This window comes from Haematobia irritans, chromosome 2 (genome assembly GCF_050003625.1).
Source record: "Haematobia irritans isolate KBUSLIRL chromosome 2, ASM5000362v1, whole genome shotgun sequence".
In the NCBI taxonomy this organism is placed as follows: Eukaryota; Metazoa; Arthropoda; class Insecta; order Diptera; family Muscidae; genus Haematobia; species Haematobia irritans.
The window spans coordinates 177,432,954-177,459,615 of record NC_134398.1 but is presented as its reverse complement, the minus strand read 5'-3'; the positions used below and the strand labels follow the sequence as shown (position 1 = coordinate 177,459,615).

The following is a 26,662-nucleotide window of genomic DNA, read 5'->3' as shown; positions in this document are numbered from 1 at the left end:
GGGGAACAAGAACCTGCGCATCAATTGAATTAATTTATCTGCTTCATATTGAACTGTTTTATTAAAGTAACCGCGAAAATTTCAACTCGAAAAGCGAACATAGTACTTACCTTTAGATAAATTAAGAACGACGACAATAAGAAACCTTTCAAACAATCAGAAAAAGTGAATTTTAAGATAATTGTAAAATAATTGTGGTCAAGTAAAACACGTTTGTTTAGATGTTTATTAATTTGATTACACATTTATAAATTTTTATAAACATTTATACGACTATCACATCACATTTAACATAATTTTATGCATTAATAAAAGAATGATGTTGAGTTACAAGTAGCAAGATGTTGCATCGTTTATCAGCCAGTGTTTTTATTCTCGATGGAAGCAGCGTGCCTGGAAAAATATCTAAGAAACGATCACTTTATTCCATTTGGAAAGTCAAAAATTGTTCACCAATATACCTTTCACAGTTTTAAGCGAAATAACTATGTTTTCAGCACTTCATTTTCGTTTTTATTTAAATAAATTATAATAAGCTAATTGCGCTTGGCGTTTCACAAAATATAAAATGGCTCTTCTAACAGTAGTGATGGCAAAATACTATAACAGTTGGCGATTGTTGCAGTGTCACTTACGAGTCTGTGGTAGCGATGAGGATGAAATGGAACTTTGAAATGCTGGCATAGATGCTACGTTTTTTGAATTAGGCTAATCGCCAAAAAATCATGCGTTGCAGTTACGCTACGGCTACGCTACATTTTTAGATGCATAAACAGGCCCTTACAGTGTGGCTAATCGATACGAATGCGATGGCTAAATAATCGGTAAAGGTATTATCGATCCCATAAACATGTAGCAGTATCGAATATGCCTTCGGACTTAACTTATAATGTGGCCAATATATGGGATATGCTCGACACGAGCACTATCGTCCGGATAAACTTATAATCTGGACTGCGCGTCACGCATAATGTATTTGATAGTGTGAACTTTATTTTTTCTGAAAAATTGTGGCAACTCTTGCACCTTTTGTTTTCATAGTTAGAGAGGCACGGGAATTGCAAGCAATTACTTTAAAACTATAAATGTCAGAATCAAACCAGCTGTTTGTGGTTAACCATAGTAAAATTTATAAAAATTCCATAATAATCTATTTTTTAACATGAATAAAATTTGCAAAAGTTTTATTTCCATTCTAAGCCATAATAGCTTAGAGAAAACATACACTTCAGCTGCTGTTCTTGGTCGGAATCTTTCTTTTAAGAGTGATTTATCTCTGGATAAAATCTATCCCAAAAGTCGTCTGCAATTGTACACACCGCCACCGGTGAGTTATGAAATCTCTTCTATCAGTGGAATTAAATTGAAATCGCTTAAAAATTTCATCATTTCGATTCTTTTACAGCCCACAAACACTGGTGATAAATTTTCTGGCTTTATACCTATTAACAAATTAGATATTACATTCAGTCGTAGTTCCGGACCTGGTGGCCAACACGTAAATACAGTAAATACTAAAGTCGATATACGTTTCAAATTAGCCGAAGCCGATTGGATACCAGAAAAGACTAGACAAAAACTTTTGGTTGGGGTAAGTTTGTTTGTTTGTTTGGCGAAATGTTTCAGCTACAATTAATTCCCACGTGTGTATGTTACAGCTTCAAAATAAAATAACTAAAGAGGGCTACTATGTGATCAAAAGTGATTTGACCCGTTCACAGCAAATGAATTTGGCCGATGCTTTGGAAAAGCTACGTACTATTATAAGGGAATATGAAATTGAAAGTCCTGCGCCTTCGCAAGAAACTATGGAGAAATTGAGAAAAAGGTAAGAAAATATTGCAACATTCACACACATATATAAAAAGTATTTCTTATTGTAGGCGCCTTCCATTTTTTTTATTATAACATTTATTATAACATTATTTCTCATAATTGAAAACTGAAACTCGAATTTCATGGGCATCTTTAGGTTTGTGTGTTTGTGCTCTCATAAAGATTAGAAGAAAACAAACAAATTTTGGTAATTTTTAAAATTTATATATCCAGATGGACATAAGGACATTTAGTTTGAAATGTCGAGAAAATGCCCATGTGCTAACACGCTTATGAAGATTAAAAAATAAACGGAACAAATGCTAGATATTTTGCTTTATGATGACCAACTTTTTCACATACTTTGTGATTCTAGAAGTAGCGAGCTTCACTCAATCACCGCATAAAATGCCAAAACTTTTCCAAGTCACAATACCTGTGAATTTTCTGACTATTTTATCCATATAGAAGTTTTTGAGAAGTGCGCCTACTTCTCGATATACGGTGCCGAAGTAATATTAGGAGATTGATCTATATCAACAATTTGAAGTTCTATTGGAAATTTCACCACTGTGGTCTCACAATAGACTGAATATTCTATGTGAGATACAAATCGTTAAAATTGAGGCATAAAATGATCAAAACCACCATCGTGATCAGTGTTACCGTTGTCAATTTTGAAAAAGTCACAAAAAAGTCGCATAATGATAAAAAAGTCGTTTACATTTGTGAGGTCTTTTTATTACAAACAAGGATATGCAGCACTAAGTTCTTAAATACCCACCATCATGAATCAAATATAATAGTTTACTTTGAAAACTCATCGTTGGGTTACTTGATAATATATAGCATTTTAGGGGGTTTGATGACAAATCTTCTCTCAAGCAAATCAGTTCAACCAGTACGCTTCCCGAAGAAAAAAATTAAAGATTCTACCTATGAAGACTAGCTCTGATTCTGGATTTATGAGAACCAATTTTGTTTGAGTTTTAGAGAAATCATAAACATATCGTGTATATGATGAAATAACGCCTTGATTTGAAGTTCTAGAAATAAATTCGGGAGTTAGGTCTATATGGGGCCTATACCAAACAAAAACATCAGACGAATTGGTGATAACTACGAATTCTAGAAGCCCAAGAAGTAAAGTCGAGAGATCAGTCTATATAGGGGCTATACCAAAACATGGACCGATACGGACCACTTTCGACGCACCTCTTTATGGTCCTAATATACGTCTATATTTCTAATTTGCGGTAATTTGGATAAAAACTACGGATTCTAGATGCCCAAGAAATAAAGTCGGGAGATCGGTCTATATGGGGGCTATACCAAAATATGGACCAATAGGCACTATTTGCGACACACCTATTTGTGATCTTAAAATACCTCTAGATTTTAAATTTCAAGCAAATCGGCTAGAAAATATAGTCTCTAGACGCCCAAGAAGTAAAACCGAGAGAACAGTCTATATGGGGGTTATACCAAAAAATGGACCGATACACCTCAATTTCGGCACACATATTTGGGGTCCAAAATACCTCTAGATTTCCAATTTCAGGCAAATCGGGTAATAAATTCAGTTTATAGAAGCCAAAGAATAAAAATCGGGAGATCGGTCTATATGGCGACTATACCAAAACATGGACCGATACGGACCATTTTCGATACACCTCTTTATGGTCCTAAAATACATCTAGATTTTCAATTTGAGGAAAATCGGATAGAAAATACAGTTTCTAGAAGCCCAAGAAGCAAAATCGGGAGATCGGTCTATATGGGGGCTATACCAAAACATGGACCGATACGGACCATTTTCGACACACCTCTTTAAGATCTCCAAATGCCTCTAAATTTCCAATTTCAGGTAAATCGGATTGTAAATACAGTTTCTAGAAGCCCAAGAAGCAAAATCGGGAGATCGGTCGATATGGGGGCTATACCAAAACATGGACCGATACGGACCATTTTCGACACACCTCTTTATGGCCCTAAAAAAACCTCTAAATTTTCAATTTCAGGCAAATCCGATAGAAAATACAGTTTCTAGACGCCCAAGAAGCAAAATTTGGAGATCGGTCTATATGGGGGCTATACCAAAACATGGTCCGATGGACACCATTTTCGGCACACCTCTTTATGGTCCTCAACTACCTCTAGATTTTCAATTTCAGGCTAATTGGACAAAAACTACGTTTTTTATAAGCCCAAGACCGCAAATCGAGAAATCGGTTTATATGGGGACTATATCAAAACTTGTGCATTTGTATGTAACGCCAAGAAGGAAAAGTCTGAGACCCATCGTTTAGTATACCGATCGTCTTAGAATTAAATTCTGAGTCGATTTACCAATGTCCGTCTGTCTGTCTGTTCATATATTTTTGTGTGCAAAGTCCAGGTCGCAGTTTAATTCCGATCATCCTCAAATTTGGCATAGGGTGTTTTTTTGGGACAGAGACAATCGCTATTGATTTTGAAAAAAAATCGGATTAGATATAGCTACCATATATATTTATCCCCGATCTGGTCATAGTTGGCGTATTTATCAACCGATTTTCTTCAAATTCCGTAAATACGAATATTTTATGAGTCTCGAAAAACTTGCAAAATATCAGCCAAATCGGTTCAGATTTAGATACAGCTCCCATATATATCTTTCGTCCGATTTAGACTTATATGACCGCAGAGGCCAAAGTTTACTATCGATATTCATGGAACTTTGCATAGAGAGCAGTATTGATATTCTACCAATGCTTGGTAAATTTGATTTAAATCGGTTCAGATCCCATATATATCTTTTGTCCGATTTGGACTTACATGACCCCAAAAGCCAGAATTTTGCCCTGGCTTGGTTCAAATTTTGCACCAGGAGTATGTTTAATAGTATCGGTATGTGTACCAAATTTGGTTGAAATCGGTTCAGATTTAGATATACCTCCCATATATATCTTTTGGCCCGATTTGCACTCATATGACCCCGCCAAAGTTATACATCCAATTACGTGAAATTTTGCAGAGATTGCAGAATTATTATTCTAACTATGCATGTCAAATTTGGTCAAAATCGGGTCAGATTTAGATACAGCTTCCATGTATGTGTACGCCAGATTTGACGAAATATGGTAGAATGTTTCATATTTTAATCCCATTTTTAATGGCGTTTTCCTCCAATTCACTTGATAGTTTCTACGGATAATATATTTAATTCGCTATTTAAGTGTGTCAAGTGTGATCTAATTTGGTTCAGATTTAAGTAAATCCTCAATATAGTTGTTCTTCCGGTTTATACAAATATGTCCAAAATACCAACATTTTACAAAAAAATCTGTGATGATTTCCCAATATCGTAATGCTGTAATACCAGACTCTCCACAGAATGGTTGAGTTTTAAATAAGGCTCCGACTTGTGGAAATATCGCCCGACTTGGCCAAATAATCTATCATAACCCACAATAGACCACATATCTTCAAATCGGTTAAGATATAGATATTTGAATATGGGAATATAAACCTTCATAATAACTCCAAACAAATTTGAAGGAGTTGAGATGGTAACACAAATTTTGGTGTACATAGTGGTGAAGGGTATACTATAGTCGGCCCCGCCCGACTTAAGACTTTACTTACTTGTTTTAACTGACTTAGTTTTTCGAGTTTGATTAAAAAGTTAATTGTATCAATTAATTTTTTAATTAAAAATTTAAAAATGTTTAATCATTGTCTTAATGACCTTATTGCTTCTATCTTAATTAAAAAGTTAATTGTATCAATTAATTTATTAATTGAAAAAATTTTCAAATTCAAACAACTGTTTTTTTATTTATTTTCATCATGTAATTTGAAGCCACTTAGCGGCCAATTTATATAAATTACAACGGACTACTAACTATGAATAAAGTACAAATCAAGTTATGACAATGTGAGAACATATGCGTGTATATAATACTTGTTTACTTGGAAATATCTTGGTTATTTTTCTCTGTGTATAAAATCGAAAGATCTTATATGTTGGCAAGATATGTACGAAGGGTCTGGGGCGAAAGATTGGAGCAACATACACAGTCCCGGAGCCTCCTACAATGAAGTTTAGGGAAATCTAATTTCTGATATGGCTTTAGACCTATTTCAAATTTGACTTTTCTATAGACAACAAGTAAGGAACGTCTAAAGTCGGGCGGGGCCGACTATATTATACCCTGCACCACTTTGTAGATCTAAATTTTCGATACCGTATCACGTCCGTCAAATGTGTTGGGGGCTATATATAAATGTTTGTCCCAAATACATACATCTAAATATCACTCGATCTGGACAGAATTTGATAAACTTCTACAAAATCTATATACTCAAAATTTAAGTCGGCTAATGCACTAGGGTGGAACACAATGTTAGTAAAAAATATGGGAAACATTTAAATCTGAAGCAATTTTAAGGAAACTTCGCAAAAGTTTATTTATGATTTATCGCTCGATATATATGTATTATAAGTGTAGGAAAATTAGACTCATTTTTACAACTTTTCGACTAAGCAGTGGCGATTTTACAAGGAAAATGTTGGTATTTTGACCATTTTTGTCGAAATAAGAAAAACATATATATATGGAAGCTATATCTAAATCTGAACCGATGTCAAATACCTGTTTTGCAAAATTTCAACTAAATCGGAGTTAAAAATTGGCCTCTGTGGTCATATGAGTGTAAATCGGGCGAAAGCTATATATGGGAGATATATACAAATCTGAACCGATTTCAACCAAATTTGGCACGCATAGTTACAATGCTAATTCTACTCCCTATGCAAAATTTCAACTAAATCGGAGCAAAAAATTGGCCTCTGTGGGCAAATGAGTGTAAATCGGGCGAAAGCTATATATGGGAGCTATATCTAAATCTGAACCGATTTCAACCAAATTTGGCAAGCATAGCTACAATGCTAATTCTACTATCTGTGCAAAATTTCAACTAAACCGGAGCAAAAAATTGGCCTCTGTGGCTATATGAGTGTAAATCGGGCGAAAGATATACATGGGAGCTATATCTAAATCTGAACCGATTTCAAAAAAATTGGCACACTTGGCTACACTACTAATTGTTCTCCTAGTGCAAAATTTCAACCAAATTGGAGTAAAACTCTGGCTTCTGGGACCGTATTAGTCCATACCGATTTCAATAAAATTTGGCACACTTGACTATAGTACACACAAAAAATTATCACCAACATTTTTTCAATTAAACACTTAATTGAATTTGGAAACGGATTCAATTAATATGTTAATTGATTCAATTAATTATTTAATCAAATCCGAATAAAACCCAATTAAAAAAATTATTAATATTTGTTACGTTTCCAATCAAAGTATTAATTGATTCAATAAATTTGTTAATCAATTCGGAAATAATTTTCAATTACAAACGTGATTGAAAATTTTTCCGTTTCCAATTACACATGTGATTGATCCAATCACCTTTGTGATTGAAATTGAATAATTTTGAGCAATGGAAAGAGCGAAAAGAGAACAAGAGAATGGGTATTAATTCAACAATGTATGATAGAGAGATCAGTCTGTAGAAGTAACTTGTAACGAACGGTTGGGTTTTTGTTTTTCGCGTAAATTGAAAAACATGATTGGCGACATTCTGTCTGCTGCATTGAAAATGTGTACATAAATATTTTGAACGCAACAACAAATCATAGCAAAGGGTTGAAATAAATAAAATGTGCAACAACAAATGGCCACGTGGTAAAGGTTTGAAAAAATATATGAGAGAACGCATTTGAAATTACCTGTGTTTGTGTTTTGTGGTATTGTAAAAATGGAAAACAATCTACGTTTATGGAAGGTAAGAAATTGTGAAATGTGAATACCGTTTTCCATTGAAGCCTGTTTACATTAAACGGACTAAAATAATATATTATTTATTCATTTCTTTTAGTAACCAAGTTTACTTCGTGAAATTGACCAATCAATCCCATCAACTCCACCATTTTATCAAATATGTAAGAATATGTTTGCAACAAAAAAGTGGGTGCCGTATTGATCTTTTAAAATTATAATTTTTTTCACTCCTAGTTTTCTTAAAACCAAGAGCGGTATGGGTTTGTTGGAAGATTCACCTTGAAGTTGCGAAGTGGCGTTGGCATTAAATTGTATTTTTGTTTTACCTGCCAGTTTGAACCCAAGTAGAGAGCAGTATATCTGATATATAAACTAATGAGCTGAGTTATGTAATGGTAAAAAAGTTCTTTCTTTTGGATTTAAAAATATGAAAAATATCCGAAAATAATAAAAATATGTATTTCCCATTTATATATTTTTTCTATTTTTAGAATTTGCAAAGTATCATCAATATAATACCAAATATTACATTGCTTTCCCATTATTTTTGTCTATGAAATTACCGAGCTCCTTAATACACCTTTTTATGCTAAAAGACTACAACTGCAAAAGAAGATTATAAATCTGCAACCTGGAACTAAGAATTGAACTTGATATTCTATGCAGGTAATGTTTAACAAAATTAACTTTTAATTGAACAAAATTAAATTCGAATTATTCTGTTTACTTTCAGAAAAACTAATTTAGCTTACAGGCTGCTGATTTATTGGAAATCTAGGCGCATCTACATATTAGAAGGACCATGCTAACATGGTTATTATTATAAGGAAGATAATGATTTATATAATTTATGTAATTGTATTTGTAAGTTATTAGAACAAACCACAAATGACAAGAACCAAATTTATTTGTCTATTGCATAATTCAAAAAATAATAAAATATTAAATATGTTATAAGAAACACATATTTTTCTTTTATTTCAAATAAAATTAAATACGATTTTGGGGTCGAAATATATAAATTTTTTGAAATTTATAGCCAATTTCAATTAATTATTTAATTGAATGAATCAAATAGTTGATTGATTTTTGTCGCGAAATTAATTAAAATTTTAATTGATTCAATTAAAACTGTGATTGAATTTTATGTTAAAAATCAATCACGTTTTTAATTGATTCAATCACACAATTAATTGGTTCCGTGACAAAAGTCAATTAAATTTTTAATTGAAAATCGTATCGGTTTTCAATCAAAATGGGTGATTGATACTATCATTTTCGTGATTGAAGACATTTCAATTAAAAAAATGATTGAATCCGCGATTTTCGTGATTGAAATCCAAAAAAAAATTTTTGTGTGTACTAATTGTTCTTCTTGTGCAAAATTTTAAGAAAATTAGGGTAAAACTCTGGCTTCTGGGGCCATATAAGTCCATATCGGGCGAAATATATATATGGGAGCTATATCTAAATCTGAACCGATTTCTTCCAAAATCAATAGGGATCTATTCTGAGCCAAAACACATACTTGTGTCAAAATTGAAATCGATTGGACTAAAACTGCGACCTAGACTTTGATTACAAAAATGTGCTCGCGGACAGACGGACATCGCTATATCGACTCAAGAGCCCACCCTGAGCATTTTTGCCAAAGACACCATGTGTCTATCTCGTCTCCTTCTGGGTGTTGCAAACATATGCACCAACTTATAATACCCTGTTCCACAGTGTGGCGCAGGGAATAAAAACGAATTCTTGAAGCCTGTGACGTGATTATAGCAGACATATATAAATGAATAAAGGCGCTGCGATAATCAGATTTTTATTTTTATTTATATTATTAGCGGAGAGTATATGGGTTTTGGATCGAATCATTCCCATTTTCCAATGACTTTCTCTGGCAATAGAATTTATTGTTTACTCTGCCATTAAGGCCCGCCAACGAGAGTAAAAGCTAATTGTCATACAATTTTATAATTATCTAATCAGCTTCTCTTTGTCTGATTTCCATTTTTTGCGATTGGTTGGCTTTCTCTTTTCAAGAGAAACAAAAATTTGACAAACAATAAGAGACTTAATCTCTTGAAATGAAGAGACTCAACGAAATATCTTCAAACATATGTTTCTAATTAATGTCTCAAATCAACTATATAACAAAAACGATTTAAATCAATACAAAAAATATATATGTATGTAAATGAAATATATACACTACGGTGGGTCGAAACAAGGTGGATATTGAATATAAGTATTGTAGTCACTATGGGACTGGGGAACACTCAAAGCTATGTGATCAGGGACACTTCTTAGGTGGAGGCACAATAACTAACGTGAGCTTTTTTTTTACAAGTTGATATTTGAACGATACTAATTTTTGACTTTTAACTTTTTGAAAGAATTGAAAATGTCAACTATTCATACCCTGTTTCTGTATGTCGAACGAAAAGCCAGTCGACTGAAAAGCAGTCACTCGAATTCGAATCAATTTGGGTTTCTCTATTTTTGAAAGTTCATATCGTTTGTATGAGAGTACATTGATTATCAAAAATGAGTATTTTCAAATTTTTGGCCTGAGAATTGATTAAAATTTCAAAATTGTTTTTACTTTTTTCTTGACACTTATTGTATATGTTCGTTTGGTACTCGACAACAAAATATGAAGTGACTTGCCTGTCGACATAGAGAAACCCAAATAATTTTTTTTCATTTGAAATACTCTCGTTCGACATACAGAAACAGGGTATCAGTTTTTATGTTAATTTTCTATTGATTATTTATTGTGGCGTTGACTTTTTTGGCTTCAAATTGTCTTCCCCCAAAAAAATATTTTCCGATGTGAGCTAACAATTTCCATGCAGGCTGACTGACTGACTAACCCTCCTCCCTAATAATGTGCAAACTTATTTATATACGTTAGCTTACGTTATTATTTAGATCGTAGAGCTTTTCCACTTATGAATTTCTATATCTATAAGTGTGTGGCAGCGCATATAATCTATAATAAATGAGTGATTGGTGATGGTTGGCGTCACAAATAATATTTATGATTAAAATAGCGTAAAAATCTATATATTGATAACATTCCTTAAGCCATAAAGTTATAACATAGCAAGTAGACTTGAAAAATACTCTATTTTAATATTTTTTTTTCAACATTTTCAGGCAAGAAAAAGCTGCCCGGGAGCGATTATTTGTGAAACGTCAACGATCGCAAATAAAGGCCGACCGTCAAGGACCATCAGCTAAAGATCTATAAAACCAAGTTGTATAGTTTTAAAATCATTTGTAATTCTTGTTGGAGAAAATAAATGAAATTGTTAGAAATTTATAAAAATAAAACAAGAAATGATCAAATTCATTAATTCAAGGAAGGCAATCAAGTACATAATTAGTTTTATAGAATGTTAGAAATCGCAAAATAAAGGCCCCCTTATAAGGAATTTCTACTACTAACCAGTAAAGTTATTTCAATGAAATTTGCAAAAGTAAAAAAATTATATAAATTATAAATTATATAAATTATAGAAAAAAATCATATTTCGTTAACGCCTGAGGGAAATCAAGTACATATTTATTTTGTGTATTTTCTTATTGCGTGGTACAAAGATTTTACAAGATCCGTTTGCTTTTTTGTTTTATTTTCTAAGCTTTTACTTAATTTATGGCAAAAATGTACACTAAACATAAAACAAATTATACACGAATTTACATGAAGTGCAATTGGTGGAGACGCGGTCTTAAAGAACAGAAAACATATAAACTTCATTCTGTTAAGTTAGTTAAGAATTTGTTTGTTGTTGTTGTTTTTTTTTAATATAGTATAACAATAGAAATTATACACTAATTAAATATCCTTTTACCATCGGTCCATACATTCTATCAAATGGTCAAATACTGAGATTTAAGCGCGATCTACCCCTACTATATAAAAAATGAATATAGTAAATTTAGGCATCCGATGGATTTAAGGGTTGCAATGGATCATCTTCTGCTGGGGTAACAATAAATTTCCTTCCTTTTCGTTCATCCTTCATTGCAGGAGGTGTATTTGAGCAAGAATTGTATTTTGAAGAATCTGGTGTTGCAAGATTAACAGAGGGTCTATTAGCTTTAGAAGGCATTGTAGAACATCGTGAACGTGGAAGCTGAAAGGGAAAATGTAAAAAAAATAAATTTAAATCAAATCTACATCAAATAAAATCAAGTAATGACAAATCGATATTTTGTAAAAAACAAATGTAGGTTAAATTTCATGGTTTTCAAAGTGGATTTTCATGATTTCAAAAAAAAAAAAAACTTAAAAATTCTCTAGAAATGAAATTTTTACAAAATTTCCTATAGAAATGACATTTTTACAAAATTTCCCATAGAAATTAAATTTTGACAAAATTTTCTCTAGAAATGAAATTTTGACAAAATTTTCTTTAAAAATGAAATTTTGACAAAATTTTCTATAGAAAATTTTAAGCTACACTTGTAGTGCATGGTTTTAAGCTGAAATCAAAAAAACAACAACAATGATTAAAGAACAAAACCAACAATAACAAAACAAAATGAATGAAAGAAGAGGAAGCACGCTCAAAATAAACCCAGCCAACTGCACTCAAATCGATGATTTGACGGTGGCAAAGGAAAAGAGATATGTTTGTACGAATTTATTTCGGCATAAGCCGGCTATCATGTAAAACCTTTTTTCGGAAGGTTCAAGTGTGATAATTGGTTGATAGTTTTGCTGCAAGTAAAGGATGCTGATGACGAATGTGGTAATTCCGAAACGTGCGTTCATCCAACCATCTTGCAGTCTATAGGGCTTTCCCCAAATAAATTTGACAAACATTCTTTTCCTCTGTTCGTTAAGCTACACTTGTAGTTTAGTCTATGCATGGTTTTAAGCTGAAATCAAAAAAACAACAACAATGATAGAAATAAAATTTTGACAAAATTTTCCTATAGAAATGAAATTTTGACAAAATTGCCTATAGAAATGAAATTTTGACAAAATTTCCTATAGTAAAGAAATGTTGATAAATTTTTCCTATAGAAATATAATTTTGACAAAATCTTTTATAGACATAAAATTTTGACAAAATTTTCAATAGAAATAAAATGTTGACAAACTTTTCTATAGAAAAAAAAAATGTTGACAAAATTTTCTATAGAAATAAAATTTTGACAAAATTACCTACAGAAACGAATATTGGAGAAAATTTTCTATAGAAATGAAATTTTGACAAAATTTTCTATAGAAATGAGATATTGACAAAATTTCCCTATAGAAATAAAATTTTCTATAGAAATAAAATTTTGACAAAATTGCCTATAGAAATGAAATTTTCACAAAATTTTCCTATAGAAATATAATTTTGACAAAATCTTTTACAGACATAAAATTTTGACAAAATTTTCTATATAAATCAAATGTTGACAAAATTTTCTATATAAATAAAATGTTGACAAAATTTTCTATATAAATAAAATTTTGACAAAATTTTCTATAGAAATAAAATTTTGACAAAATGTTCTATAGAAATAACATTTTGACAAAATTAAACTATAGAAATAAACTTTGGAGAAAAATTTCTATAGCAATGAAATTTTGACAAAATTACCTATAGAAATAAACTTTGGAGAAAATTTTCTATAGAAATGAAATTTTGACAAAATTTTCTATAGAAATGAAATTTTGACAACATTTTCTATAGAAATGAAATTTTGACAAAATTTTCTATAGAAATAAAATTTTGACAAAATTTTCTATAGAAATAAAATTTTGACAAAATTTTCTATAGAAATAAAATTTTGACAAAATTTTCTATAGAAATAAAATTTTGACAAAATTTTCTATAGAAATAAAATTTTGACAAAATTTTCTATAGAAATAAAATTTTGAAAAAAATTTCTATAGAAATAAAATTTTGAAAAAAAAATCTATAGAAATAAAATTTTGATAAAATTTCCTAAAGAAATAAAATTTTGATAATTTTTCTATAGAAATATATGTTTGACACAATTTTCTATAGAAATAAAATTTTTACAAAATTTTCTATAGAAATAATATTTAAAAAAAAAATCTATAAAAATAAAATTTTGACAAAATTTTCTATAACAATAAAATTTTGACAAAATTTTCTATAGAAATAAAATTTTTGACAAAATTTTCTGTAGAAATAAAATTTTGACAAAATTTTCTATAAAAATAAAAGTTTGACAAAATTTTCTATATAAATAAAATGTTGACAAAATTTTCTATAGAAATAAAATTTTGATAAAATTTTCTATAGAAATAAAATTTTGACAAAATGTTCTATAGAAATAACATTTTGACAAAATTACCCATAGAAATAAACTTTGGAGAAAATTTTCTATAGAAATGAAATTTTGACAAAATTTTCTATAGAAATAAAATTTTGACAAAATTTTCTATAGAGCTAAAATTTTGACAAAATTTTCTATAGAAATAAAATATTGACAAAATTTCCCTATAGAAATAAAATTTTGATAAAATTTTCTGTAGAAATAAAATTTTGACAAAATTGCCTATGGAAATGAAATTTTGACAAAATTTTCTATAGAAATAAAATTTTGAAAAAAAATTCTATAGAAATAAAATTTTGATAAAGTTTCCTAAAGAAATAAAATTTTGATAATTTTTTCTATAGAAATATATGTTTGACGAAATTTTCTATAGGAATATAATTATGACAAAATGTTCTATAGAAATAAAATTTTGACTAAATATTCTATAGAAATAAAATTTTGACAAAATTTTCTATAGAAATATAATTATGACAAAATGTTCTATAGAAATAAAATTTTGACTAAATATTCATAGAAATAAAATTTTGACAAAATTTTCTATAGAAATAAAATTTGGCAAAATTTCTATAGAAATATAATTATGACAAAATGTTCTATAGAAATAAAATTTTGACTAAATATTCTATAGAAATAAAATTTTGTCAAAATTTTCTATAGAAATAAAATATTGAAAAAAATTTCTATAGAAATACAATTTTGAAAAAAAAAAATCTATAGAAATAAAATTTTGATAAAATTTCCTAAAGAAATAAAATTTTGATCATTTTTTCTATAGAAATATATGTTTGACACAATTTTCTATAGAATTATAATTATGACAGAATGTTCTACAGAAATAAAATTTTGACTAAATATTCTATAGAAATAAAATTTTGACTAAATTTTCTATAAAAATAAAATTTGGCAAAATTTTCTATAGAAATAAAATTTTGACAAAATTTTCTATAGAAATAAAATTTTGACAAAATTTTCTATAGAAATAAAATTTTGACAAAATTTTCTATAGAAATAAAATTTTGACAAAATTTTCTATAGAAATAAAATTTTGAAAAAAAATTCTATAGAAATAAAATTTTGAAAAAAAATCTATAGAAATAAAATTTTGATAAAATTTCCTAAAAAAATAAAATTTTGATAATTTTTTCTATAGAAATATATGTTTGACACAATTTTCTATAGAAATAAAATTTTTACAAAATTTTCTATCAAAATAATATTAAAAAAAAAAAAAATCTATAAAACTAAAATTTTGACAAAATTTTCTATAACAATAAAATTTTGACAAAATTTTCTATAGAAATAAAATTTTTGACAAAATTTTGACAAAATTTTCTATAAAAATAAAAGTTTGACAAAATTTTCTATATAAATAAAATGTTGACAAAATTTTCTATAGAAATAAAATTTTGATAAAATTTTCTATAGAAATAAAATTTTGACAAAATGTTCTATAGAAATAACATTTTGACAAAATTACCTATAGAAATAAACTTTGGAGAAAATTTTCTATAGAAATGAAATTTTGACAAAATTTTCTATAGAAATAAAATTTTGACCAAATTTTCTATAGAACTAAAATTTTGACAAAATTTTCTATAGAAATAAAATATTGACAAAATTTCCCTATAGAAATAAAATTTTGACAAAATTGCCTATGGAAATGAAATTTTGACAAAATTTTCTATAGAAATAAAATTTTGAAAAAAATTCTATAGAAATAAAATTTTGATAAAGTTTCCTAAAGAAATAAAATTTTGATAATTTTTTCTATAGAAATATATGTTTGACGAAATTTTCTATAGGAATATAATTATGACAAAATGTTCTATAGAAATAAAATTTTGACTAAATATTCTATAGAAATAAAATTTTGACAAAATTTTCTATAGAAATATAATTATGACAAAATGTTCTATAGAAATAAAATTTTGACTAAATATTCTATAGAAATAAAATTTTGACAAAATTTTCTATAGAAATAAAATTTGGCAAAATTTTCTATAGAAATATAATTATGACAAAATGTTCTATAGAAATAAAATTTTGACTAAATATTCTATAGAAATAAAATTTTGTCAAAATTTTCTATAGAAATAAAATATTGAAAAAAAATTCTATAGAAATAAAATTTTGAAAAAAATTCTATAGAAATAAAATTTTGATAAAATTTCCTAAAGAAATAAAATTTTGATAATTTTTTCTATAGAAATATATGTTTGACACAATTTTCTATAGAATTATAATTATGACAAAATGTTCTAAAGAAATAAAATTTTGACTAAATATTCTATAGAAATAAAATTTTGACAAAATTTTCTATAGAAATAAAATTTGGCAAAATTTTTTATAGAAATAAAATTTTGACTAAATATTCTATAGAAATAAAATTTTGACAAAATTTTCTATAGAAATAAAATTTGGCAAAATTTTCTATAGAAATAAAATTTTGACAAAATTTTGTATAGAAATAAAATGTTGACAAAATTGCCTATAGAAATGAAATTTTGACAAAATTTCCTATATAAATAAAATGTTGACAAAATTTCCTATAGAAACAAAATTTTGACATTTATTAATAATATTAATAAATAAATAAAATTAAACTTTTCGGGAGACTACCGTAAAGTTTTCTCTAGGGGTACTTACATTTTCACTCATCAATTTATATGACGAAGCAAAGTCCACCACACGCGATGTGGGTCTGCGGCTCATACTAAATCGGGGTCTAAAATATAAAAATATATAAAAACAAAAAGTAATTAATTCATCAAATTTACTTTGGCAATTATATTTCCTAAATTTCATACCTCTTTTCCCTCAATGTGGCTTGATTTATTGTGGCATAAAGTTGATCAATTTGATGGATTGTTGTATAGTTGCCACGCATAGGTTCATAGGATGTTTCGAAAGGATGGCGAGCTGCCGGAGACCATGTTTGCTGATAGGCTGCATCATCCATTTGAATATTGCGCAATATATCATAATTAATACCCAAGGCCTTTCTATCCTCCTGGGCCAAATGGGCATATTCATCCATAATAACATTATCGCTACCGAAACGGGTACCTTTAATATGGCGGGCAACTTTAATGTCATGCTTCCAAAATTCTCGATTTGTTCCCGATACGGGAGCAATTTCTTTCAATTTCAATACCAGAATACCCATGATATAGATGCAAATAATATTGGAAATAGTCAGACACATGCTAATAGTGCCCATAATGGCAAGCTCATTGGCTTGATTATCAGAAAATCTTGTGGTCTTTATCACTTGGGGAAATTTCGATTCATCATTCTCATAGCATTTGTAGATTAAAGCAATTGCCCAGAGAAGGCCCTGGAAATTCAAAGAAGATGGGGTTATTCTTAATATAATTAGGCTAAATTTCTGATATAATCAAAGGAACGCTTTCAGTTGAACTTTTAAATTAATTTGTTTATTATTCCTTTTTGATGTGAGAAATTGCTGGATAGTCTTACCGAATTCACAGCAGGAGGCAGGAGAGAAGCCGATATAGCCACACCTACGAGGGAGCCTACATTACCACCTAAAATTCCAATAGCTGCAGCAGCTCCCGATGGTATAGCCGTGAAAACTCCCACAATTAGTGAATGCAACTCACAACGCGATAGGATTTCATTTGTTAGACCTTCTCCAATACTATAACGCTCATCGGTGGTACACACAACTATGCCAAATACAAAACCCACCAGCACCGCTGAACAAATGCCAAATAATTCGTTAATCATACCCAATCTAAACAAGGACTTATCTTTAATGACACTGCCAAAGATGGTGGCTATAATAGGACCCATTAGTGGTGAAACTAACATACTAGCAGCTAAGAAAATTGTGCTATTTTCAATTAAACCGAAGGCGGCTAAAACCCTAAAATGAAAAAAAGATCCATAAAATTCAATTGTAGGCCTATCGCAAAAAGCCCTCAAAAAGGTATACATACGCTGCTGAGATCAATAATACTACAAAATCAAATGTAATAGATGCATCCTGTCGAACATTTCGCACAATTTGAGTCACATTTAAACGGCTACGGACGGAATTCATAAAACGCTCCCAGGCGCCTTGTTTTCTGTCTAAATTGCTGTAGAACGATGCAGGGGTATAGAATTAGAATAATTGATTCCCAATATCATAGAGTGACATACTTACTCTACATTATAGTCATTGAATTCGTCATCTTCGTCTTTGGTAGAAAATGCTTTTGAGGCAATACAATTCATAACTGAGACTGTTGAACCTTCTCGATCTCCGATACCCCATTCGTTAAAATCATCCAAAAGTTTCTCATAGGTTTCATCAAATTCAACAGTAAAAAGTACCTATAAAGAAAGGGTGAAGGGAAAAGAGATTAAAGTAGTCCTTAGACGATTGAACCAATAAGGTTCGCTGAAGCGTATCTAAATAATTCTTAAAATGCAAAGCTACCGTTTTGGCACATTGCAATTATTGTCGACCAAATTATGGGTTACACCTCCATCTATCTGATGGTACGAATTATTTGCATTGGAATGACCCGATGGATGCTTATTATATTTAATCAATTTGCTCATGCTCAGGCAGGCACATTCAGGAATGGCCACCGCATTTACTTATGGCCTGGGATGGTATAGAGCACAATCCGGAGCTATGATAAAGTACAGGTGCCCCCTTGCTCACCAGACCAGACTGAGAAACACCTGCAAGCTGCCATGCTGATATAATTGGACAGCGGACTGTAGAGTCAACGAGATAGGTCCTACCAACATTACAACTAATTCTAACCGATGCCAGATATTTCTTTCAATATTTCTGGTCCGTTGAAAGCATTTCTTTGGACCAGCGTTGCTACAATGAATTTTTATTTTGGACAAGGTTTTTCTATAATTGGGCCAAAATTCCTATCAGCGGACCATTTTTCCAAATTAAATTAATATAATTTAAAAGTTAAATTTGTTACAAAATTTTACTTCAAAATTTACAGAAAAAATTGTCAAATTTTTATTTCTATTCAAAATATTAACTTCTATTTATTTCTATATAAAATTTTTTTCAAAATTTTATTTCTATAGAAAATTTTGTCAATTTTTTTCTGTAGAATTTTGTTCAAAAATGTTATTTCTGTAGAAAATTTTGTCAAAATTTCATTTCATTAGGAAATTTTGTTAAAATTTTATTTCTATAGAATATTTTGTCAAAATTTTATTTCTTTAGAAATTTTTTTCAAAATTCTATTTCTATAGAAAATTTTGTCGAAATTCTATTTCTATAGAAAATATTGTAAACATTTTTTTTCTACAGGAAATTTTGTCAAAATGTCATCTTTAGGAAATTTTGTTAAAATTTCATTTCTATTTAAAAATTTTGTCAAAATTTTATTTCAATAGAAAATGTTGTCAAAATTTTATTTCTATAGAAAATTTTGTCAAAATTTTATTTATATATAAAATGTTATCAAAATTTTCTTTCTATAGAAAATTTTGTCAAAATTCTTTTTCTATAGAAAATATTGTAAACATTTTTTTTCTATAGAAAATCTTGTCAAATTTAATTTCGTTAGGAAATTTTGTTAAAATTTTATTTCTATAGAAAATTTTGTCCAAATTTTATTTCTATGGAAAATGTTGTCAATATTTTATTTCTATAGAAAATTTTGACAAAATTTTATTTCTAAAGAAAATTTTCTCAAAATTTTATTTCAATAGAAAATGTTGTAAAAATTTTATTTCTATAGAAAATTTTGTCAAAAATTTAGTTATATATAAAATTTTTACAAAATTTTATTTCTACAGAAAAATTTATCAAAATTTCATTTCTATAGAAAATTTTGTCAAAATTCTTTTTCTATAGAAAATATTGTAATTTTTTTTCTATAGAAAATTTTGTCAAAATTTAATTTCGTTAGAAAATTTTGTTAAAATTTTATTTCTATAGAAATTGTTGTCCAAATTTTATTTCTATGGAAAATGTTGTCAATATTTTATTTCTATAGAAAATTTTGACACTATTTTATTTCTAAAGAAACTTTTCTCAAAATTTTATTTCTATAGAAAATTTTCCCAAAATTTTATTTTTATAAAAAAAATTGTCAAAATTTTATTTCTATAGAAAATATTACCAAGTTTTTTTCTATAGAAAATTTTATCAATATTTTATTTCTATAGAATATTTTGTCAAAATTTTATTTCTATGGAAAATGTTGCCAATATTTTATTTCTATAGAATATTTTGTCAAAATTTTATTTCTATAGAAAATTTTTTCAAAATTCTATTTCTATAGAAAATTTTTATCGAAATTCTATTTCTATAGAAAATATTGTAAGCATTTTTTTTTCTACTGAAAATTTTGTATAAATTTAATTTTTAGTATAGTTTGTTAAAATTTCATTTCTATGGACAATTTTGTCAAAATTTTATTTCAATAGAAAATGTCCAATTTTTATTTCTATAGAAAATTTTGTCAAAATTTTATTTATGTATAAAATTTTTAAAAAATTTTATTTATATATAAAATTTTTACAAAATTTTATTTCTATAGAAAATTTTTTCCATATTTTGTTTCTATAGAAAATTTTGTCAAAATTTTATTTCTATAAAAAATTTTGTCAAAATTTCAATTCGTTAGAAAATTTTGTTAAAATTTCATTTCTATTGAAAATGTTGTCAATTTTTTATTTCTATAGAAAATATTGTCCAAATTTTATTTCTATAGAAAATTTTGTCCAAATTTTATTTCTATGGAAAATGTTGTCAATATTTTATTTCTAAAGAAAATGTTGTCCAAAAAAGAAAAGTTCATTCGCCCGAACTGAACATGTACAGTGTAGGCGTGTATAGATTTGTATCTGGCGTTTTCTTTTCAATGGTCCTATTGATCAAATTCCTTGATCTACTTTGTCCGTAAAGCTCGAAGAATAATTAATTGTAAAACTAAGACAAATTTTATTTCTATAGAAAAATTTGTCCAAATTTTATTTCTATAGAAATTTTTTCCAAATTTTATTTCTATAGAAAATTTTGTCCAAACTTTACTTCTATAGAAAATTTTGTCCAAATTTTATTTCTATAGAAAATTTTGTCCAAATTTTATGACTATATAAAATTTTTGCAAAATTTCATTTTTGTAGAAAATTTTGTCACATTTTTATTTCTATATAATATTTTTACAAAATTTTATTGCTATAGAAAATTTTGTCAAAATTTAATTTCTACGGAAAATTTTGTTCAAAATTTTTTTCTATAGAAGATTTGTCAAACTTTTAATTTCTATAGAAAGTTATCGCAAAATTTTATTTCTATATAAAATTTTTACAAAATTTTCTTCCTATACAAAATTTTTGCATTATTTTGTATTTGTACACATTTTTTTTAAATTTATTTCTCTAAAAAATTTTGACAAAATTTTATTTCTATAGAAATTTTTGTCAAAATTTTATTTCTACAGAAAATTTTGTCAAAATTTTATTTCTACAGAAAATTTTGTCAAAATTTTATTTATAAGAAAATTTTGAAAAAATACCGATTTGACGAAAATGAACCAAAATCAACTAAATTCCATTTGATCCGACCATCGGACCAAATTTAAAAACTTATTTCTATAGAAAATTTTGTCCAAATTTTATGACTATATAAAATTTTTACAAAATTTTATTTTTATAGAAAATTTTGTCACATTTTTATTTCTATATAATATTTTTACAAAATTTTATTGCTATAGAAAATTTTGTCAAAATTTAATTTCTTAAAGAAATTTTGTCAAAATTTAATTTCTACGGAAAATTTTGTTCAAAATTTTTTTCTATAGAAGATTTGTCAAACTTTTAATTTCTATAGAAAGTTATCGCAAAATTTTATTTCTATATAAAATTTTTACAAAATTTTCTTCCTATACAAAATTTTTGCATTATTTTGTATTTGTACAATTTTTTTTTTAAATTTATTTCTCTAAAAAATTTTGACAAAATTTTATTTCTATAGAAATTTTTGTCAAAATTTTATTTATAAGAAAATTTTGAAAAAAATACCGATTTGACGAAAATGAACCAAAATCAACTAAATTCCATTTGATCCGACCATCGGACCAAATTTAAAAATTTATAATTTTTTGGACCAATTTTGGTCAGATCAAAATGACATCTCTGCTTTGGACTCAAACCACGAACCCTATTTTAACCATTCCAAATCTATCACCTACAAACGCTGGAATTAAATGCATCAAAACAAATCAAAGAAAACTAATTGGAATGGCTTCAGATAATATACAATGGATAACTTTTACCGTAAACAGTGCACGTTCAGAAAAATATAATGGCGTTACTCCAACCAGTTGAGCCGCCGTGGTACAATGGTTAGCATACCATACCGCCATACTAAGGGTTCTGGGTTCAATACCAAAATCAGGTTTCAGCGGGGTTTCAAGCCCCGCTCACGAATTTGGGTGACATTTCTGAGTGTTTAAAAGCTCAAAGAAATTTGTTAGTAAACACAGTAGAAAAAATCTTATAAAACAGTAGAAATTAAAGACTATACACAAAGGAAGATAGGAAATTGGCTACTGAGGAGATCAAACTATTTACGGTGTTAGTTTCATACGTTTTGTTTATCGAACCAAACGCATATACGACAAGTATTGACATAGCATTAAAATGCAAATAAAATGAAATTAAATGCACGAAATGAATTTCCATAGAGGGGAAAATGTAATTTTTTTGTTGTTGCCTAAAATTTAACATTGTTTCATTAAGAAAATTAAGTTTTTCAATTAAATAATAACGACAACAACAAAAAAATACAAACATGTATGGAACTAACATGGTAAATGCTACATTTGGTATGACGCAAACCAATTTCCTAAATTTCCTTTCTAAAGTTTATTGTCTTAAGGTGGGTATTAAGTTCGAGTTTAGCCGCTAAAATCGTCATTTTTTCATTAAAGTGAAAACTATATCAGTAAAAATAGGCATAAAATTATACATTTTTGTTTCAGATTTCATTATAACTTGATGGGGAATAACCCTAATTAAATTTTCACAAAGTTTGTTTCCTTAAAATGGATTATTAAAGAAAAGTAATCGTGAAAAAATGACGATTTTGATTCGAACTATACCCACCTTTAGGTAGAAATCGCCTAATCGCCATTTTTTCACGATTACTTTTCTCTAATAATGAGTAGTCTCCTGACTCACGAATAAAAAAAATATATTTTAATTTCAATGGGATCCATGACTTTTATTAAATTTCAAACATGCGAGCATATTTCTACCCTGTGCCACACTGTGCAACAGGGTATGTATTATAAGTTAGTGTACATATACATATGTTTTCAAAACCCAGAAGGAGATGCGATAGACATACAGTCTGTCAAGAAAGTCTTTTGACATTGCCAACTATTTCAACTTCTAGAAATAATTGAAATATTAAATATTTTATTAAATTTTTAATTCTGTGTACGTATGTATACTTTCCAAAATACATAATAAAATTTTTTTTTTTTAAATTTCATTATATTTAATTTTGGAACAAAACATAATTTTTATCCCATTGTCAAAACACTTTCTTGACAAACTGTATGTCCCTGAGTAGATATAGCCATGTCCGTCTGTCTGTGAACACATTTCTTTGATCAAGTCCACAGTCGCAGTTTTAGTCCGATCGACTTCAAATTTGGCACAAGTTTCTGTTTTGGATCAGAATATAACCCTATTGAGTTTGGAAGAAATCGATTCAGATTTAGATATAGCTCCCGTATATATCTTTCGCCGGATATGCAAATATGCAAAGAAAAATAAAATTAATTGTAACGTGATACCAAAAAATTATCGTGTGATTCAATTTTCTCAGTTTTACATTTGGGCAATGATTAATTGCATGAAATTGAAATACATATGTATATTGGAAATATCGCTTATTAGTCAGTCACACATAAATAACTATAGATAGCCTATGTTAGCATTAGATTGTTGTTTACTCCATTCATTTACACAGTGAAATTGGCAATAACTTTTAACAAGGGCATTTAGCATTGTGGGCATATTCAGTGTCAAATGGAAACACAACACCAAACTTTATTTTGAAATGAAATTCAATTTCACATGAATCATGAGCATCACTGATTTGTCTGCTAATTAATGCTCGAAAGTGCGTTGCGCCTGTCATGGACTACGCAGCAATACTTCCAGGTGGTTTCATATAAACAACGGGCATTTTGCTGCCTTTATATTTATTAATGGCCTTCTATAAAAAGTTACGAAAATTATTGAAATATAAAATTATTGAAATTTATGATTTATGACATCCTTTCTTTTTATTGTATTATGTGTACATAATGGCAACCCTAACATAATGTAGCCACCCGAAAACTCTATGTAAACAACAGCTGATTATTGTTTATGTTGTATTGTACAATTTCTTTAACGGAAAAGGCGCGCGTACTTTAATTTATTTGATTCTATAGGACTACAAGTTTTGTAATATCACTTAGGTCAGGATTGTAGTGTGACGTAGGTAAGTTATATTATATATCCATGGATTATTTCCTAACAACACAGTATAGAAGTTTTACTCTGCCTATGTCCCTATGGTATATTTGCATAAACAACAAATTTTATGGCAGGCTTGTTGATCAGAATAACGAAAAGAATTATAAAGTGTGATTTAACAGTCAATTATATACGTAGTCATATTTACAAAACTCATAAAACAATTTGGAATTATATCTAGTCAAAATGTTATTCCCCTGTCTACATTGAACTAATTTTATCTATATGGGGGGTATATGGCCGCCATAGAGTCAATGGGGAGTTATATTAGCACTTACATAACAAAGCAACTCAAGTTTACTTGAACGAAATGTTGCTAGTGCAATTAAGTTTTCTCAGAGAATGTGTTTTTTTAGTTTCTGAAGCCATTTAATGACTCAACGTGGCTGCAGAATGTTTTTTTCCGATATGCAAAGAAGTTTCATTACTATACAATAATACTTGTGTGAGCTAAAGTAGTCCATAAAAATCACATTCTGTGCTATTTCCAATTCGATAATAACTAAGCATAGCAAGCTTTAGCTATGCTGAAAAAAAAAATCAAAAGCAAACTTCCGACAATAATACAAATGGGGGAAAGCATTTTCATTTTCCAATGAGCCATTTATTACTAACAAACAGCATTGGGGTTCTAGTTCCGAACATTTCTTTTTTATAAATGACGACATTTAGTGGGTGACATCATTTGGTGGTGGTAGGATACACAAAAATGTACTTATTATAAGTAGTATTGACCGAGACACAACGTTGTTGCTGGTAGCACCACAAACATCACATAATAACACTTATGGTTTTGAGCAAACCAAAACAAAAAAAAAACTCTTAAATAGCTTATTAGTTGTATTGGCTCTTACCTGGTACATGCGACCTTCTTCATCTTTTGTCCACACGGCATTGTGTATTTGACATCGTTTGAGAAGAACCCTTAATACGGTCTCCATGCAAGTGTCAAAGGTTAATTCCATATCCGGGGTAGGTTCTTTCTTTTTGTGGGACTTTTGTTGCTTACTGGCTGTACTATTGTCGCATGATGGACGGCGTTCTTTCATGAAATTCTGCAATACCATTCGTGGGAGTTATTTTCAAAATCCTTGATCTAACGATTACCTACCGGAGTATTGATATTAATACTTTTCAAACTGCCTCCTATACCACCATTGGTTTTCAATTCACCCTCTAAATTTTTAATGGTATGTTCCGATTTTCTTCGACGTTTGGGAAATGTACCAAATTGATTTGGTATAGCACCACTATCGCCTGCTCCACCACTGGTGCTACTTGATTGATTGGAAGTTTTTGAGGATGTTTGCTGCTTCTCCCCAGTTATAGAGGCACCATTCACTGCATCTAATGTCACTGGTGTCTCATTGATTTTCACTGTTTTCGTAGTCGTAGTGATGGGTATTGTGGAGGGAACCGTAGCTATTGAAGCTGTTCTACTGAGGTTATTACTTTCCCCTTTAAGTGAAACACCAGCAACTGTGGCACTATCACTTTGTTCGGATTTTAAGTCATATTTACGACTTATAATTTCTTGCTTAAGATTTTCCTCCTCTGCCGCTTCGGTGGGTATAGTGACAATAAATAAAACCGCAGCCATTTGTTAAGATGTTTCTTATAACTATAGGCCTTGGTGGTTCCGAATTATCACTTTATCTAGAGGATATGTAAGTACAATGCCGCGCACGCCTTTACTATGTGCTAACTTAAAATTATCGAATTTGTTTCTTTTTTTGGGGGGTTTTGTTTCAATTGAAAATAATGCTCCAGAGCATTTTAATTTTTTGTTTTAAACAGCACAACCAACGAAAATATACTGAATGTGGTCTCGTTTGTTTTGCTCTGTCTGCTCTTCCAATGGCCAAACTAAGCGATTTAGTGTTGGTGCTTTTTTGCCACCTGCAACCCGTCCTCTGTTTTACCCACTGCTCACACACTATATAACAGATAACGGTCTCACAGACGGAGAGAGTCGCTCTACACGAATTGATTTTGACATTTATTTATTTAATCTAGAAAAACAATTTATTGATACAAAATACACTACGATGAAAAGAAAATGGGTGAAAAAATATTCCATAATATAAAATTTTGCTATATTAGCAATAAAGTGTAATCATCATAAGGGTCATCGTCGTCTGATCGTGTTAGCAGAG

The 26,662-nt window shown here is 28.8% G+C and overlaps 2 protein-coding genes and 1 long non-coding RNA gene across 3 annotated transcripts; 2 read left to right on the top strand and 1 right to left on the bottom strand.

Annotated features, from left to right (window-relative positions):
• The first annotated feature begins 1,087 nt into the window (after window positions 1–1,087).
• On the top strand, window positions 1,088–10,998 carry LOC142226745 (large ribosomal subunit protein mL62). The gene is made up of 4 exons (XM_075296929.1): window positions 1,088–1,327; window positions 1,406–1,591; window positions 1,659–1,828; window positions 10,815–10,998. The coding sequence occupies exons 1-4, from the start codon at window positions 1,163–1,165 to the stop codon at window positions 10,906–10,908; spliced, it is 615 nt and encodes a 204-aa protein (XP_075153044.1). The 5' UTR covers window positions 1,088–1,162; the 3' UTR covers window positions 10,909–10,998.
• LOC142226747 (uncharacterized) lies at window positions 7,397–8,615 on the top strand. Its single transcript, XR_012719739.1, has 5 exons — window positions 7,397–7,656; window positions 7,750–7,813; window positions 7,887–8,047; window positions 8,144–8,318; window positions 8,386–8,615. It is a non-coding gene; the product is annotated as an uncharacterized LOC142226747 (long non-coding RNA).
• A 191-nt stretch (window positions 10,999–11,189) lies between the features above and the next one.
• LOC142226744 (uncharacterized) lies at window positions 11,190–26,434 on the bottom strand. Its single transcript, XM_075296928.1, has 8 exons — window positions 25,618–26,434; window positions 25,361–25,561; window positions 18,142–18,311; window positions 17,933–18,073; window positions 17,451–17,859; window positions 16,778–17,307; window positions 16,617–16,695; window positions 11,190–11,797 (listed from the first exon to the last, which is right to left on the bottom strand). Exons 1-8 carry the CDS (start codon window positions 26,104–26,106, stop codon window positions 11,600–11,602), a joined length of 2,217 nt encoding a protein of 738 aa, XP_075153043.1. The 5' UTR covers window positions 26,107–26,434; the 3' UTR covers window positions 11,190–11,599.
• Window positions 26,435–26,662: the final 228 nt, after the last annotated feature.